The sequence below is a fragment of the Cyclopterus lumpus genome, chromosome 15 (assembly GCF_009769545.1).
Source record: "Cyclopterus lumpus isolate fCycLum1 chromosome 15, fCycLum1.pri, whole genome shotgun sequence".
Taxonomy (NCBI): domain Eukaryota; kingdom Metazoa; phylum Chordata; class Actinopteri; order Perciformes; family Cyclopteridae; genus Cyclopterus; species Cyclopterus lumpus.
In genome coordinates this window covers 10,237,823-10,253,972 of record NC_046980.1, presented here as the reverse complement: position 1 = coordinate 10,253,972, position 16,150 = coordinate 10,237,823, and the positions used below count along the sequence as shown (strand labels likewise).

General features: G+C 39.9%; 1 protein-coding gene across 2 annotated transcripts in view; it reads left to right on the top strand.

Moving 5' to 3' along the window:
• The window catches only part of LOC117744319 (protocadherin-15-like), a 190,660-nt gene that overhangs the window by 126,700 nt on the left and 47,810 nt on the right, over nucleotides 1-16,150 (top strand). For both annotated transcript variants that reach the window (XM_034552518.1, XM_034552517.1), the window contains exons 20-23: nucleotides 5,337-5,642; nucleotides 6,794-7,024; nucleotides 9,379-9,495; nucleotides 15,474-15,614. In XM_034552518.1, the coding sequence (XP_034408409.1) occupies nucleotides 5,337-5,642; nucleotides 6,794-7,024; nucleotides 9,379-9,495; nucleotides 15,474-15,614 (795 nt within the window). The remainder of the gene's footprint in view (nucleotides 1-5,336; nucleotides 5,643-6,793; nucleotides 7,025-9,378; nucleotides 9,496-15,473; nucleotides 15,615-16,150) is intronic.

Sequence of the window (16,150 nt, the reverse complement as noted above, 5' to 3'; positions counted from 1 at the left end):
TTAAAGTACTTAGTGCAACACAATCCTGCTCTCTATGCACATGGAGAGGCCGGTTGTAGATGATCAAGAAGGGACGTTGGCTTTTTTTCTTTGATGCAACACATCATGTTCATAAAATTTCAAGGAATAAGCACAACCTCTCAAACAGAGCTTTGACATATTGTAGACCGACATTAGTGAATATAACATTAGATCATATAAAACTACCGTGAGTTGGACATGTTGTTGACAACTTGTTGTCATTTGACATTTTGCTGATGGTTGACTGTGGACTTTAGGTGAGTTTGTCTTTAGAAGATCCTGCAATACGGATTCCTCACCGTGTCTTTGACGACACCCAGATTTACACCCAGAATCTTTTATAGCATATATTTGCATTCTATATTAGAAATGGATTTGATTTTAGATATCAACAAGGAAGAAAAGCTCACTTTAATTATTGGGGCGATGAAGACAAAATACCAATTCAGAAATCTTTTAGCCGCATATTAAATGCAATAACCTTTTGTCATCTCAAACAGCAATAATTAGAGGTCCCTCCTACTCATTCATGCCCTCATCTAGTATTAGTATTTAAAAAATCACTTTATGACCATAAATACTTTTCTTTCTCAATCCAGTGCATTCCTGAGATCATCGGAAAGCACTCATCTAGTAGTGCCGAGAGTCACACACATTTATTGTGCTTCTATACTGCACACCAATGAAAACAAGCCAATATTCTTAAATGCTCTCTAATTTTAGTCACTTGAAAATGTAAATGATTAAGAAACTATGCTTTCTTCTGCCTTCAGATTTATCATTACATTTAATCTTTATTTAATTTATTCTGTTCTGATTTATTTTCTTTTTTACATCCCATTCTCGTTGAAGTTTATGAAATAGATTTGTCTTTAGTTACATGAGAAATGCTGAAATATGAAAACTTTAGATTTCATTCCACATTGGAGGCTGAACTTAATTATCATAGTTGAAGGCCAAATTACTCTACGCACATACATATACAAATAATTACAACCTACTACTGTTGCATGTTTCTTGTATAGCTTCCTTTGTGGTGTGTCCCCTTTGCTTAATCCTTTCATGGTGGAGAGACATTTTCCACATGTTTCATGGCAGGAGCACATACTTTAAAAGATCATGCTCATTATACAGTTCAAAGATGAGGCTTCAAAACACTTGGGCTGTAAAACCATGTAAAGTGTTTTTTGTAATAGGTTGGGAAGTATGTGTGTATATGCAGTTGCAGGCAATGTGCAAGGTAATTTACTCAACGAAGGCTCTCGGTTTAATAAATTACCCAATTTCAGCCGGAAAGACATCTGGCCTTAAGATTCAAAGTGGCAATATCTCTGTATAATGTATATGAAAATTACCCTTTTTTTAAAATCTCATTTAGCCTCATTAAGTCACCCACAACAGAGTCCACCTCACATATTTCTGTCCGAACCCGACCCGAGTCCGAGAGAGAAGTAGTGAGTTTGTACTCACGGTTGAATGTGCCACAAAATGATTAATGTAATGTAATATAAATAGTCACTCCGAGTGCTGGCACAAACTTGACCATTTGCGCAGTAAATGTGTGATGAACTGCTGAAATCACACATTCACACACACACACACACACACACAGTAGGACAATTCTTTAATTCATTTTTAAACTACATTTTCACTAAAAAAAGACCCTCTAGCACCATATCAAGTACACTGAACCCGATCCGAACATCATTTAAGCAATAAGGTTTGAGAGGCAAGACCGTATCGTACAATAATGTCCTGTTCAAGGGTGTTGTTACACAAACCCTTGAACAGGACATTATTGACGATGCAGTCCTGACTTTATTGCTTTTATAATACGGTTGCCAGCAACATTATAAATAGTAAGTAAATAGTAAGCTGCCTTTCAGCACAAAATAATTGTAGCCACCAAACGTTGTGTATCGCATTTCAGTAGCCTAGAGAAAATAGTCCCCGTGTGCAGGGCTGTTGCTATGCAACAGGCAAACAGCATTGGGAACATCACGTTTGTTAGCCTAGCTAGATCTCGCACCATCTCATTCATTCACATTGCTCATTTTATAAAAGTTTCCATTAAAATAACAAAGATGACAATGGGACACTTGCAATACAATAATATTTAATTTAAACATGTTTAAATTACATGTAAACACGTTTATTCATGTTGATTTGGATATTTCCATTACTTTCTCATGTCCCCTTCGTCTCTGATGACGCTTCTGACCACTCTTGCTCTCCTTGCCGGTGGTTCGGTGTTCAAGTGCCTTCTCCAGAAGGATATTATTATTATTATTATTATTATTATTATTATTATTATTATTATTATCACTCCAACGCTGTCTTTTATTTCGATTTGGTGCTAGTAGCTTTGAAGGAGCTTTTTTTTTGTTGCGCAACATTTCATAGGTCTCAATGTCTTTCTTATCTATGGTAGCATGACGTCCACCTGAAGTTCCTCTTCGGCTAACCACTCATCGAAATATCAAAGTTCACTTGAAACATGTTTGGTAACTGTCAAGCTTGAAATGAACTAATGGCCGCGCACAATCTACCTGTTATTTTGAGTGCGCACTGATATGGAACGCTCAGATAAATGTAAACAGGCGTACAGGACTTTATGGCGAAATAAAGAGTGCTTGATTTCATCTACCCGTATTATAATTGTAAAATAATTGTCTGGGTCGGGTATCCACCCTCTAATCCACAAGGTGCACAGGCGGTCAACAAGAGGGATGCAATATGGAAATGTAGGCTGACATACGCAAGCCAGGTAAAAGTCAAGTGACGGATGAAGGTTATGGATGAGATGCCGTCTGCTTGAATTAGGATGCTATATGTGTCTTCCCAGTTATTTCACATGTAAATGTGATGCGTTACTGTAAAATCAGTTCTCTTGTTCCTGTAGCACCTTGAATGTCCCTCCAGGAGGGAAATGATAGTGCAGTCAACCATGAAGCTTCAGGCAATTGCCAACAGTGAAGATGACTGCAGTGCAAATGCATCATGCCATTAAGTAGCTTAATGCAAGCCCTAAAGCGTTGTGGATTATCGCGACAGTAATTGGAACTGGTTCCCACCTGTTCTTATTTTACACACACTCACAGAGACTGGAGACGATTAACGAGGTTATCACAATTGACAGCATTGCTAGTTGTGCTACAAGAGTAATTTGTTCTGTGACTGACAAATCCTACCCCGTACAAGCCCATTCTGTTTGCCCATAATCTGGGCAATGCAGATGACCGGAGGACACATCGACTAACATCATGGAAGCATCACGTTGAAAATAATGCCATTTATTTCTTATACAGGCAGATTCCCTGATTAAGTGAGTTGTTGTAAGCTTTGATATGATGCATTTCACTTGGTTAAGGCGCATACAGTTATCACGCCTTTTGCTTTGGTTTTGTGAAGCTGACAGCTTAATTTTATGTTCCAAAATAATGTACCCGGGGTTTAGCGAGACATCACTCTGCCTCCAGTATTAGTGGGAAAGTCAAACAAAATTTTCGGTTTCAGCATTAATCATCCAAAGCAAGATGAATATGTTGGTTTTTCTAAATGCCACGAGTGAAGAGACAAACTGAACTATACTGTATATTAGAGGGCTGCGTGGTCTTGTTTTATTTTAAGACTGCGGCTACCTGTTCAAGCTGCTTCTTGTGCTGCAATCACCCGCAGCTGAAGGATATTCCTCCACTCCCACACTAGATTTTACAAGACCTCTCACCAGCTCACAATCCAAAGTATGCACCATACTTCACAGTGTGAAGAAGACAATAGTCAGAAGATACCCAAATCATTTTGTGTAAATCATTTGGGCAAACAAACAAAGGCTTTACGGTCTCCACTTTAACCATGTATTAAAATATGCCCACCCGTGTTTGTTATGTCTTCCAACATCTGCCTCAGGTGGTGTAGGACCTGGCCTGCCCTGCCCTGCACAGACCTCTATAATGCATACAGTACATTGTCCTTTTGAGGCTATGGAAATATGAAGATGTGCTTTTGGATTTTATTGCCTGTGAATTAATTGGATTACATTCCTTACAAGAAGTGTGAATGTTTGTTATGTAATCAGTTCAGCAAAGAAGGATTCCATGTGCACATATTGACACAATGTGCTTTGGTCTGTTTTGCAAAGGCTTAATGCTGAGGTTCAATTTTTAGCCTTGGCTTTGAATCTTTGTCAGGCACTCCATGTAAAACAAATTGGGGTTAGCTTTTAGCAATATCCGTGTCCTCTCCCCTCCTCAACTGTTCCTCTTTCCCCCCTCTTTGTTCTGCCTTGTCCGTACTTGCACTGAGGTTGATAACATATTGCCAAACAGAGATGAAATGAGGCTTCATCTCACTGTCATTTCCCCCTCCCCCTTCCTCTCTCTGTCTCTCTCCTCTGTCTCTCTTCAATTACAACTAAGAATTACCAGCACACAGGGAACAGTTGTATAATGAACACGAGGCATAATTATTGCCTGTCATATCCACACATAAATTCATATTTGTTAAGCAGATCACTTATGTACATTTTTCTGACCATTTATGTTATCATGAATAAAATAAAAATCAGAAACTATTACTAATGAATCTGTGACATAGATTCTAATCTCAATATGAACAATGAGTGGCAGTTTTTTTCCGCTGGGTTGCAGAACTCTAGCTTCCATGGCTTTGAGGTTGAAGCCTCTGTAAATACGTAAGGCGTAAAGATGAAGCCTGGTTTTAATGCATCACATCAAACTCACACCAGCTATTTGATTACAAAGCTCTGCATTTAAGTTTTTTAAATGTCTTTTTCCTGTGGGAATAACACAAAGCTATTATTGATATATGTAAATGGTTTCTCAGTATTTCCCTCATGTTGTTAGTTTACTTCAGCGGTATCAGGAGGTAAAATGTGGTTTATTGATGACTTTTTATTGATGTTTCATTCAGCAAGCCCATTAAACTCATTTTTCCAACATATACAATCTCTAAGTCCACTGTAACGTAGTGGCCATTGCAAGATTAGCCGACTATTATGCTTCCATCTGAATACTCAGGCTATATTTAATATTAATATTTAAGAGTCTTCGAATGTCTAGAAAAGCGCTATATAAATAAAGTATTATTATTATATTTCAGGCTGTGTCAGACTAATGAATTAAATGACAATTGGTTGAAAAATCTATTCGCAAAAATCCCAAAGTCACCCATCAGATCACCTAAACTGAACTCAAACAACACACTTGATGGTTCTTTCTATAAGCCTCCACTAAGTTACCAAAATTAAGTGTATTTATATTATTTATAATAATAAGATTTGTCTTTCTCCCCAGGCCACAGATCCAGATGCAGGGGTTAATGGCGAGGTGCGCTACCGAATCGTGACTCATCCAGACTTGTTCTTAATCGGTGCTAATGGTAGCATCTACACTAGAGTGCCTCTCGACCGAGAGCTTCGGAGCCAATATGACCTGGTGGTCGAGGCCTCAGATGGGGCAGTGGATCCACGGAGAACCACCTTGACCCTCTCAATCCAGGTCACGGATATCGATGACAACAGCCCAGTCTTCTCCCAGCAAACGTATGTGGTCAGCGTACCTGAGAACAGCCCAGTGGGAACTGTGGTCCTAAAGCTAAGCGTAAGTACTATGTGCATGTGTTTTTATGCCAACGTTTCTTTTTCTCTCCATCCATAAAAGTCTCCTGTCTCTCCCTCTATTTAATGTAGCCTAAGTGCTTCAAACAACAGCTGTAGTAACGGGCTTTTAGCATCTTTTAAGTGTTTGAAATGTGAAACGTTTCCAGGCGAAAACATTAACAAAGACAGAAACATACAGTACACCACCTTACACACACACAGAGAGACAAACAATGTTTTTTCTCCTTCCATGACAGCTCTTTGTGTATTTCTAGACTCAAACAGAATAACATAACCAGCCTTCACCATCTGTCCTTGGATATAATTAATATAATACTACAGACATTTTTTTGTTAAATCGTTTCAACTTGCTCACGTGTTTGCACTGAAGTGAAATGTAAGGAAACTAGGGTTGAGTTGCGAGTAATTGCTGGCATGTTGTGAGTGACATTTCCCAGAGAGAGCTAAAGCAAGAGGAGAGGGTAAGAAGGCTGACGGTTGAGGGTTAAGGGTGAGGGGTGTGAATGCACTGGCACTGTGACCCCATTATTCTCCTAGGCAACGTCACCTTAACTCTAAACGGATGGGGGTGGCTGGCAAGACGCCTAGAGCTAAAGTGAGATAGATTTAAAAAGAAAGTGGATCATTTCGGGAGCTTGAAACCGACTGCTTTTACCTGAATTAATTTTGTCTTTTTTTTGTGCGTCAATAAATAGCGTTTGTGTGTGGGGGCGTGTGTGTGTGTGTGTGTGTGTGTGTGTGTGTGTGTGTGTGCGTATCCAAACAACAACATGTCTTCCAGCATCCATCTTATCATCTTCTATTACAGTAGCCTTTACAATTGATATCAACTTTGAGAGTTGTGATGTTATGCAATGAGAACCAACTCAAGCTCCCCTGACTGGTTGTATTGAACCAGAACCTATTAATGATTGATGTAAGTAACCACTGCAGCATTAAAACGCAGAATACAAATTGAAACATGAATATTTATTTCATATTCATTCAGCCGGAGCACTTATATATATCTTTTGAAAATAGGTGTCCTCTCCCTCTTGCCATGAGCACACTTTCTCTCCACACATGTCCAAGCTTTCTTCAATGCACTGTAACTGGTTTCCAAACTCATCCTTCTCCTCTTCCTTCTCACAGGCGGTTGACTCAGACCTCTTCTCCAATGTCACGTATCGGATCAAGACTGAATCCGCCAGGCTGCTGTTTTCTCTGAACCCCGTCACTGGGGAGTTAGCTGTGCTGCAGACCCTGGACTTCGAGGACCTGGCCGCGATGGGCATGGGGGCCTCTTTCACTTTCCAGGTGGAGGCTGTCGATCAAGGAGGGGTCGTGCCCCCAGGGCAGGCTACCGTCACGGTCCGCATCACGGTAAGAGCCCCCGGATAGTCAGTCCACCACAACCTCTCAGTGATCTATTCTCCTTCCATCTATCCTCATTGTCCCTGAGGCGCATCAGCACTTGTAGTGAATATGTGGTGACTCATTAGCAGAGTTTTACAGTAATAGTAGCCGCAGCCCGAAAGAGGATTGGAGACATATTGTACAAAGCTGCACCTGTGCTCCTTTTGTAATACGAAATTCAGTTTGGCTCCATTCAGTGCGAACACTGAATGCATTTCCTTTATAAAACATATTTTGGCCTCCCGACCTGCTTGTCCTGGTAACATCACCGGGACAAAGATAATTTGATGGATAGGTGTTTCAGCCTCGCACGCGCTGCTGTTCCGATCCGAATGACTCATTAGCTTTGTGACAGCAATTATGCCAGGTTTTTCATTAGCTTGTATTCCTTTTACAACCTTTGAAGAGATTAACAGCTGAATCCCAATGAAAGGATTAGACGCCTTATGTTGTGCTACTATTCATGTTTGTCGGCGTACACATTTGTGTGTGTGTGTGTGTGTGTGTGTGTGTGTGTGTGTGTGTGTGTGTTAATGGCTGTGTGTTATTGCTCTTTGAGAGATTCTGCTCTTCAAAATGTGTAAATTCACATTCATCTCTGCATGAATTCAGTCCACTCCTAGTGACCGTCTCAAAGTCAGCCACATTAAGCTTTCATTATTGCACTGAATGGGAAGCATCTCAGCTTGTTTAAGCATTCTCACTACGTGAACTGCCAACCTGTAGAGTGAGTTTGTCCTCTGATAAGGACAAGCTGTGCTGCAGTGTTTGTGCTGTCACCCAGGCTCCGTGTTTGATGGGATAAGGCATTGCAGCCACTGATATCAAATCCATGTCTGCTATTTGAAATGGTAGACATGAATCCGAATGAGCTTAATGGATTCACACGGGCTTCTCGGGGACTAGAGTTGGAGCAGCTGATTCAACTGATTCCATTTCCTTCCTCATATAACACCTCCAGAGGGTTATTTGAAGTTGTTTCTGTTTGATTTCCCTTTGTATTGTTTTGTTGTTGTCTCTTTTGTCGGATGCCTTGCAGTGATGGATTGAGTGTCCTGCCTGTCCTTTTGTTCCGAATGAGTCTCCCAAACTCTTTCTTCTATTCTTGTACTTCAGAAATGGAAGATAGACACCTTGTGTGTGTGTGTGTGTGTGTGTGTGTGTGTGTGTGTGTGTGTGTGTGTGTGTGTGTGTGTGTGCGCGCATGGATGGAGATACAGTATGGAGCATATGCATGTCTCGAAGCAAACACGAGTGTGTCTGCGCTTGCATCCTGTGAACACTCGGAGCGCATTGATCAAGCTTTGTTGTTCAAAGTAAAAGCTTGATCATAGATTTTCTGCGAGGACACACTAAACCTGTGTATAGATCAAAGTGAGTCACCCACCACTGAGTTTCTATTCTGCTGCCCGTGGCTCAGTCAAAACAGTGGAAAGTAAAGAGAAAGGTCAAGAGAAAGGATGATCAGGCTCCAGCTATTTGACCACATTACCAATCTGTTCCTGACAGATATGGGAATGATTTACTCAGGTTTCGTTCTCACAAAGTAAAGCAAAGGGTTGCACAGTTAACACGATTTAATTTCTTTGCAGGCCCATAAAATGGTAGACTTCTGCTGTCCATTATTTATATTGAGAAGGTGATTAAAAGCAGTGGTAACAGAGAACGTCTGGTTACATTAAAATATGAAAGGCTCTCCCTCGGGCCAGTGTTTGTTTTGTCCATTCTGGGCTGCTGTAGAAAAATCGAGGCGCAACACTGCGGACTCTGTGAAGAGGACCAGCTCTCTCGGTAGATATGAAGGTACATTCTATGCTAACAGAAATATTTTGTCTTGGAATATGGATGGTTTTTTTTCATCTGTATTGGTGTAATAACAGTAAACAGTATATTGTACGATCAAATTCAGCTCAGATGCGCAGTTCTTAAAGTACATAGATAAAGCCTGGGGCATGGTGAATTTCTGCAGTGCAATTCTGCCTGAATCCACAATAACTTGCTTGAAGTGTTAGATGAAATGAAACAAAGCAGCAGCTGTAAAATCTGCACAGCTACAATATTACTCTTTCCGCATGCAGACAGCATGAGCAAAAGTAGTAAAATACATTGTTAAATGTGGTTGACCCTTTAAATACCAAATCTGATCCGGCACTGAAGGAATATCTGTCCCGCCCGTTCTCTATAACCTGTTAATCTGCAGTGTAGCTGAACATCTAGTTCTTTGCTGACTAAATAATGTCATATAGCTGCAATGTAGCCAAGGTTACGAATATCACCAACACTGATACACCTAATTTTATGGAATCTCTTTTTGTTTTTAGGACATGAATGACTTCTCCCCCATCTTTACCCAAGATCTGTATAAGGGCTTGGTGGCGCCCAATGCAGAGAAAGGAACTGTCATCACAACTGTTTTTGCTGAGGACCGAGACCCACCAGTGAGTATAAAAAACGCAGGTCACACTTCAACTGTTAAAACATGCAACGTAGACACCATTGGTGGTTAAGTTCCAATGGACACGGATCATGTTGACTCTATCTGTTTCTTTAATAAGGGTAGCAGTACAGAACATGCTGTGCTCTCAGAACATCAATTTCAGCCATTTGAAAGATGTTTTCAATGCTCTCATTAGAGCTAGTGCTGTGTTTATATATTGTAAGGGGTCTTCACTTGTATGAGGTTTCTATCAGTTGCCTCAGACAACTGTTCTATCATGTTTCTTCAGACTCCTTCACACCACTTTATCTGAGCAGGTTCTCATGGGACTGGAGCTATGAATGCCCTTTTCTTGTTTTGCAAACCAAGGAATACAATGCAGAAGAGCAAGCGTGCCACAATGTTGAAACTATAAAGTATATGACTTAGAGGAGGCAATGGACAACATTTTTGGGGTGTTGAGAATCTCATAACTTGTTGTAGTTTATTACTTTGTGTATGTCCTTAGCATATTGTGTATACTTTTCACAGAGACATGTCTCTGTGAAAAACAAAAGGAATATAAATAGCCCAGTGACTTCCCTGCCTTGCCCTAATAGCCTCCTGCTCTGAATGTGTTTCTCAATGAAGGCTTGTGTGGTTGGACTCAATGCTTGTTATTAGTGGCCCTCCTGCTGATGGGATCTCACCAGGGTCTGGGTGAGTTTATGTACTCTCCGCAGTACTTAAGCGTTGAGGAATATGGGTGCCTATCAGTCCCATCTATGGGTGGTAAAACATCCTCAGAGCGCCATAACGACCGCCATTCATCTCACTTCTCCTCTCAGAGGGAGGCTGTCACTCCTTCTACTTCCTATGCAGCTAGGAAATCATTCTTTTTAATGTGAACTTTTCCCCGAGGATTTTATTCACTGAACCATTCTTATAGGGAAATATTGTGCAGTAGACAATATTCAACAGTGAATATTAGGGAGTAAAAATACAAATTAAAGAAAATAATCATTGTCCATAATACTTGTTGGCAGTCTGAAAAGCATCCAAGACACTATGATTGTCAGTCAAAAATCCTTTATTAATACGTCTCGTCATCAAGGTATAAAGTGCAATGGGGACAGGTGTTTAAATTTAAACTTAGTAAGAGGTAATTTGAAGTGTGTTGCATTGCATGTTAATACTGCTGACAAGACATGACAAGGAAAATAACAAAATAAGTGTAAACATGTAAACACACTTATGCTGGCCAAAACGAGGTATTGAATCACAATCAATCTAATTAATGTGAAGGTAGAATCACTTAACCAAGGCGGGTTATACGAGTTTTAGTGATGTATTGATGTTAACAGTAACATAGGCCATGTGACTGTACTGTGTGGTGAAGTAGATTCTGATGGGTGTTGTTCACGGGGTCTCCTGTCTTAGGATTTGGCTCTGGTGAAAGCTTGATCGAGGACCTTTTTGCTGTAAGCCTTATGTTCAAATCTGTAATACATGGTTTTGGATTTGTGTTCAAAAATAATTCTCAGTATATCTCAAATGCCTCTTAGAAACTGGGCATGTGGTATATTTAATATGCATGTTGGGTGGAAACTGTCCACCTTTTAAGATGGCCAAAAATGATTTGGTCCAGAAAATGTATTTCTCTTACTGTATTCCAAACATGAATTTCATATTAGGGTTTAGTGGTGTTAAGGTATTCGTGAAAGACAATGATCTGCTGTTCGGATCCTAAAAGAATGACAAACACGGTCACCAATATATCTCCTGTACCACTTGATGTTTTCTTTAAAAGGATTGGTGTAGCTGTACATGTGTCTTTCTTTCCAACGTTCCCAATAGATGGAGTACAAAATGGTTGTGCCCCTCACCTGTCAGTGAAGTTGATCCTGTAATAGAAAAAATAGTGTTTCGGGTCCAATTTATGAACTCCACAATGAAGTCTCTGGAAAGGGTTCACATTTGTCATTGTACATGGTGATAAAGCATCGGGGCTGTCAAATAGTCTGTGTTTGTGTACAGAGACTACACGTCCATAGTGACTTAGTAAGCATCGTCAATGCATTGGATCTCCTCAAACGTTTTAACACACAGTGTCCTGGAGATATGCTTCCAGAGAGCTGGTGACTGGTTTGATGAGAGAATGAAAGTATTTAACTGCTGGGTCAGTGATAGTATGAATGATACTACTTATGATGGTCCGGCCTAGGAGTGTGTTCGGATCGTGTTAATATTAGAAGGCAAACTTGGGTTTGGAGGCAGAAGGAAGTCACTGGGATCCATTTGTTTTAAAAAGCAGTGTCTACCGTAGCTTTAAGTTTGTGTTTTATCTATTCAGCGGGATTGGAGGTTAAAGAGACATCATATTGTGACTCCCTGAGTTGTCTGAGAGCCTCATCCCTTGGCCAGTGTTTTTTGATTGGGAAGACCTTTTGATTTGTGTATGCAAGAACTATATGGCACATTCATGTAGTGAACAGATGGGGTGGCAAACCTTTTGTTATACTATGCCTCCAAATGTAGATCAGTATGAAAGATGTATAATGATGTTTGTTTTATAGGGACAAAGGAAAGGCATTTTGACAGCACTCGTACAAAGTCATTAGAAAGGAGTGTCGCTGAAATATGATTACCTTCTCCCTGTTTTTTGGGTTATCAGTGAAGCCATACGTGCTAGTCCTGAGGCCGTCTTCTTTCTCAGTCTGCCTTGTCATGTCACGTGTTCCTTTATTGTGGCCCGTGTCTGTTGTATTGTCTAAAAAAGACAACACCTGAGGTGGCTGTAAGTGCCTCTTAATCCTCGCAAGTATTGGAGGCTACTGATACTGATACGGACTGAGCTTGACTGTTTCTATAACATGAAAATGTAGATGTGTGTGAACAGGAATATATTGTCCTCTCCTTGTAATCATGCTTGTCTTGTGTAACTAAAAATAAAAAATATTTAGTCTTTGCCAGAGATTTGGAAAGTTGTCCTCGCGGCATTTCCTTTCTGTGATGATGTAGCTCTGTCCTTAGCCTTTTTTGCTACCTTGATTTAAATATACAACATCCAGTGAAGTTAAGGATTGTCTCCCATCTGTTTTTGAAGTGTGGATTGTCCCTGCCAAAGAATGGAAACTGATTATTAACCCCCTGGGCATAATTTCCTCTCTCCAGTAGTCAAAAAGTGTGATAGCATGAAATTCCAATTTCTTGTCCTTTTCCAGGAGTTTTCTTAGATCTAGGTGAGAGGCCTTTGCCTCAGTGGTTTTATAATGAATCCATGTTGTACAAAGAATCTTTGACAATGATATCATTGCCTTGTTCGTGGTGAAGAAAAAATGTATTACTCAATGTCTGTGACATCCTGAGTATAAAAAGGCCCATTATGTTCTGGAGCAGGAGAACTGAGCAACTCGCTAGACTAAGCCCCAATTCACTGATTATGAAGAATAGTGCTTGTAGTTGGTCAAAATTTGTTTCTCTTCAAGGATAAGGCAAATGGATAATAATAAATAAATATTATAAACCAATAACTGTCCAGCTCACTTTAAATAAAGTCCAAGGTAGTCTGAAAGCCTACGAGGATCTCTGGTTGTAAGTTTTCATTGACAAATGGAGAAAACATTTTGACCCAAGTCTTCATCCAGCTATGAAGTGCAATGAGGACCGGTGTTTAAATGGAAACTCATTAGGAGATCATGTGACAATCACACTTTTACCAAACATAGCCTGATCCAATTGTACAATATGCACGTTTGTGGGAGAAACAAGCTATGTGAGAAAATAAAAAAAAATGCTAATATTATCATGAGCACAGTGGCAGCGAGTGAGACTTGTAAAATGGCTTGACAGACAGCAGGATTAAATTTTCAGGAGCTGACTAACCCAGTCTCTTATTGACCTGGATTTGAGAGCTCAAAGCACTTTATTGACAGGATGCCTGTCATAGACACCTCATGGTTGAACAGGGCTTAGTTGAGTGCTTGCGAAGTACACGCACACATTCTCTCTATTACACAGGCTCATAAAGACCTGTGACTCACTCTGCCTTTTAGTCTTGATGATACAAACATGAGCATTGCATGTTTTGTCTGAAGGTTATAATGATGTAGTAGACTATTCCTTCTCCTATTTTGGAAAGAGGGCACAATATCTTTCCCCCTACGCCTTGGGAAAAGTTATTCTGATGGTTTTTAAAAAGTGAATTTTGGGCAGTGCCACTCAAACCCATAACCTCCGTGTTAATACCAGAGGAGAGAGGACAGAAGCTTTCCTGGAAGAAGCTTGATTCTTCAGAACAAGATTTGTAGAGTTTATTTGTGACTGCAATGTATAATTTTTTATTTTTTTTCCTATGGCATCATAGATCACAGCAGAGAACGTTTACTGTTCTAGAGATTGACATTTCTTCACTAGTCTAGTACATTACATATCTCCTTGTTTTATATATTGCATTATCCCTATGTCATTGGTCACTTGTCATTAACTGTTTCACAATCCTACCATATTAAGTTGTATGAATGTGTTGACTTTGTGTTTTACACTCTCAGAACTTGCCCTTACGTTGTTTTTCTCATCATTCAGTGCTTCTTTGTGCTTCTGAGCTTGCTCTTTAATTCATGAACTGGCTATTCTTATTAAAAAAAAGAATACAGACAAAAGAAATAAAAAAATGCTCAATGTTGCAACAAGGAATAATCTTTTTAATGCCAAAATACTAAGAACAGTATGTCTACATTTTTTTTGTTGCTCATCTGTATTTTTAATGAAGCAATGAGGTCACTCAGCAGTGGATATAAAACATTCATAGCCTGTGAGTCAAACGCCCCGACAAGAAAGGTGTTGTGCAGCTGGAAATGTCTGTCGACGGAGACGACAAGATACAGTTTTGAATGGTGTTTGTATTATGAGTGAGGGGAAATTGTCTCATTTTCTGTTCATTTACTGGATTGATTTTTGTTCTAAAGCTCAGTGAGACACAAACTAACAATACAAATGGAAGGAACAAAAACTAGTTTGGCTGCTGCTGCTGAGTTGACTATAATATATGTTAAATCCTTGAGCAAAGTACTTTTAACGGTATCTGCTGCCATCGCTGCCGAGGTCTTTGCTACTGAAGTCACTGTATTCGACTCTTCTCTTCTTTTATTTTTTATTAATGGCCCTGTCCTGACATCTCTTCCATGAAATGTTGGAAAACAAGTTGGAGAGCTTTTAGAGAGAGAGACTTTTTTTTCCCGGAGAATCCCCTTAGTGAATTCACTCAGATAGTTTTGTAACCTCTTAGAGAAACATTTGTGTGAGTAGGCCTCCCGAGGGATCCACTTCTACTACAGGATTTACCTCTCTCTCTAGCCCCAGGTTCTTACCCGTCCCAGGGGAGCCAAATCAGTTGAGGCAAGGGAGCAGAGTTTCAAAACGAAGGGGTCCAAAGAGATGAACCGGAATAACACAAGTTACAGATATGATTACTAATCAGGAACTGTGAATAATCCTCATCAAAGGGTCACATTAAATTCCATGCTCTCGCTAATGAATATAAGCGTGTTACTCCAGAGACAAGAGGGGTGGGTTTAATGGAGAAGGTTTTCATTCTAAATGAAGATGTCTGAATCAATGAATTACAGTGAGAATACATTAGATTGTCTGATAGAGACGAGTGAGACATTAGGGTCATTTTTCAGGTCACATAGAGAGAAGAGCAACCTTTTCTTACTTTAACCATTTCAGCTCTTTAATATTATTAAAGAGCTTTTAATTATATATTATTATTATTATATATTAATTGTCAGCTAGATGTTTTTTTTTTTGTGAATATTCAAGAGAGTATTGCTCAGCAAACAATATTGCTACACCCTAATGGATTTAATAAATTTTTTTAGAACCTAATGACTTCGACACACCTTCTTTCCAACTTGACAGCTTCATAAGAAAATGTGATGGGTGGTCTCTGGATAAGTGGATTGATGTGGTTCACGTTCTGCTTTCTCCTTCCTCCAGGGTACTCCGGCCAGTTTTGTCCGCTACACAGTGGACCTGGGCAGGTCACCGTACAGTGGGAGCATCTTTGATGTGGAAGAGGAGACTGGAAAAGTCATCACTAAGGTCAACCTCAATGAAGAGCCCAGTGTCACCTTTCAGGTGAGTGGCGGTGATTATGTTCACAATAATGGTGATTATCTGCTGTCCCTTGTGATGTCGGTGTGTTGCTGCCAAGATGTAAATGCTATTTGGCAGAAGAGGAGCTACTTTTTGAGAGAGCTCTCATGGAATCCAAGCTAATTATTCCTAATAAGCACGTGCATGAGCATAAAAGCAACAATATCAACCAACAATTGAATCACCAATGGCCAATAATATAGCACATAAGGAGGAGATTGAGGTGGTGGTGGAAAGAGATGTGGCAGACTGATAGTGAGAGGTGTCAGGTTATCATGTCTACACCTGCACACTTACTATTGGACATTAGTAGTCAGCTGATAGCCGCACAGCCAGTGAAAGAGGCAGTGGTTGTAAAGCATGATTGAAACAGCTGATGGCAGTCATCTATTGCACTGAAGTCATCTTCCCAATTTGGATTTTAATAAAAAGGAAAATGTTCAACTTTTTTAAGAAAGTCTGTGCAAAATATCTGTATGAGCTTTCTTATGGGGGGCACTGGTAAGTAAGTATAAGTG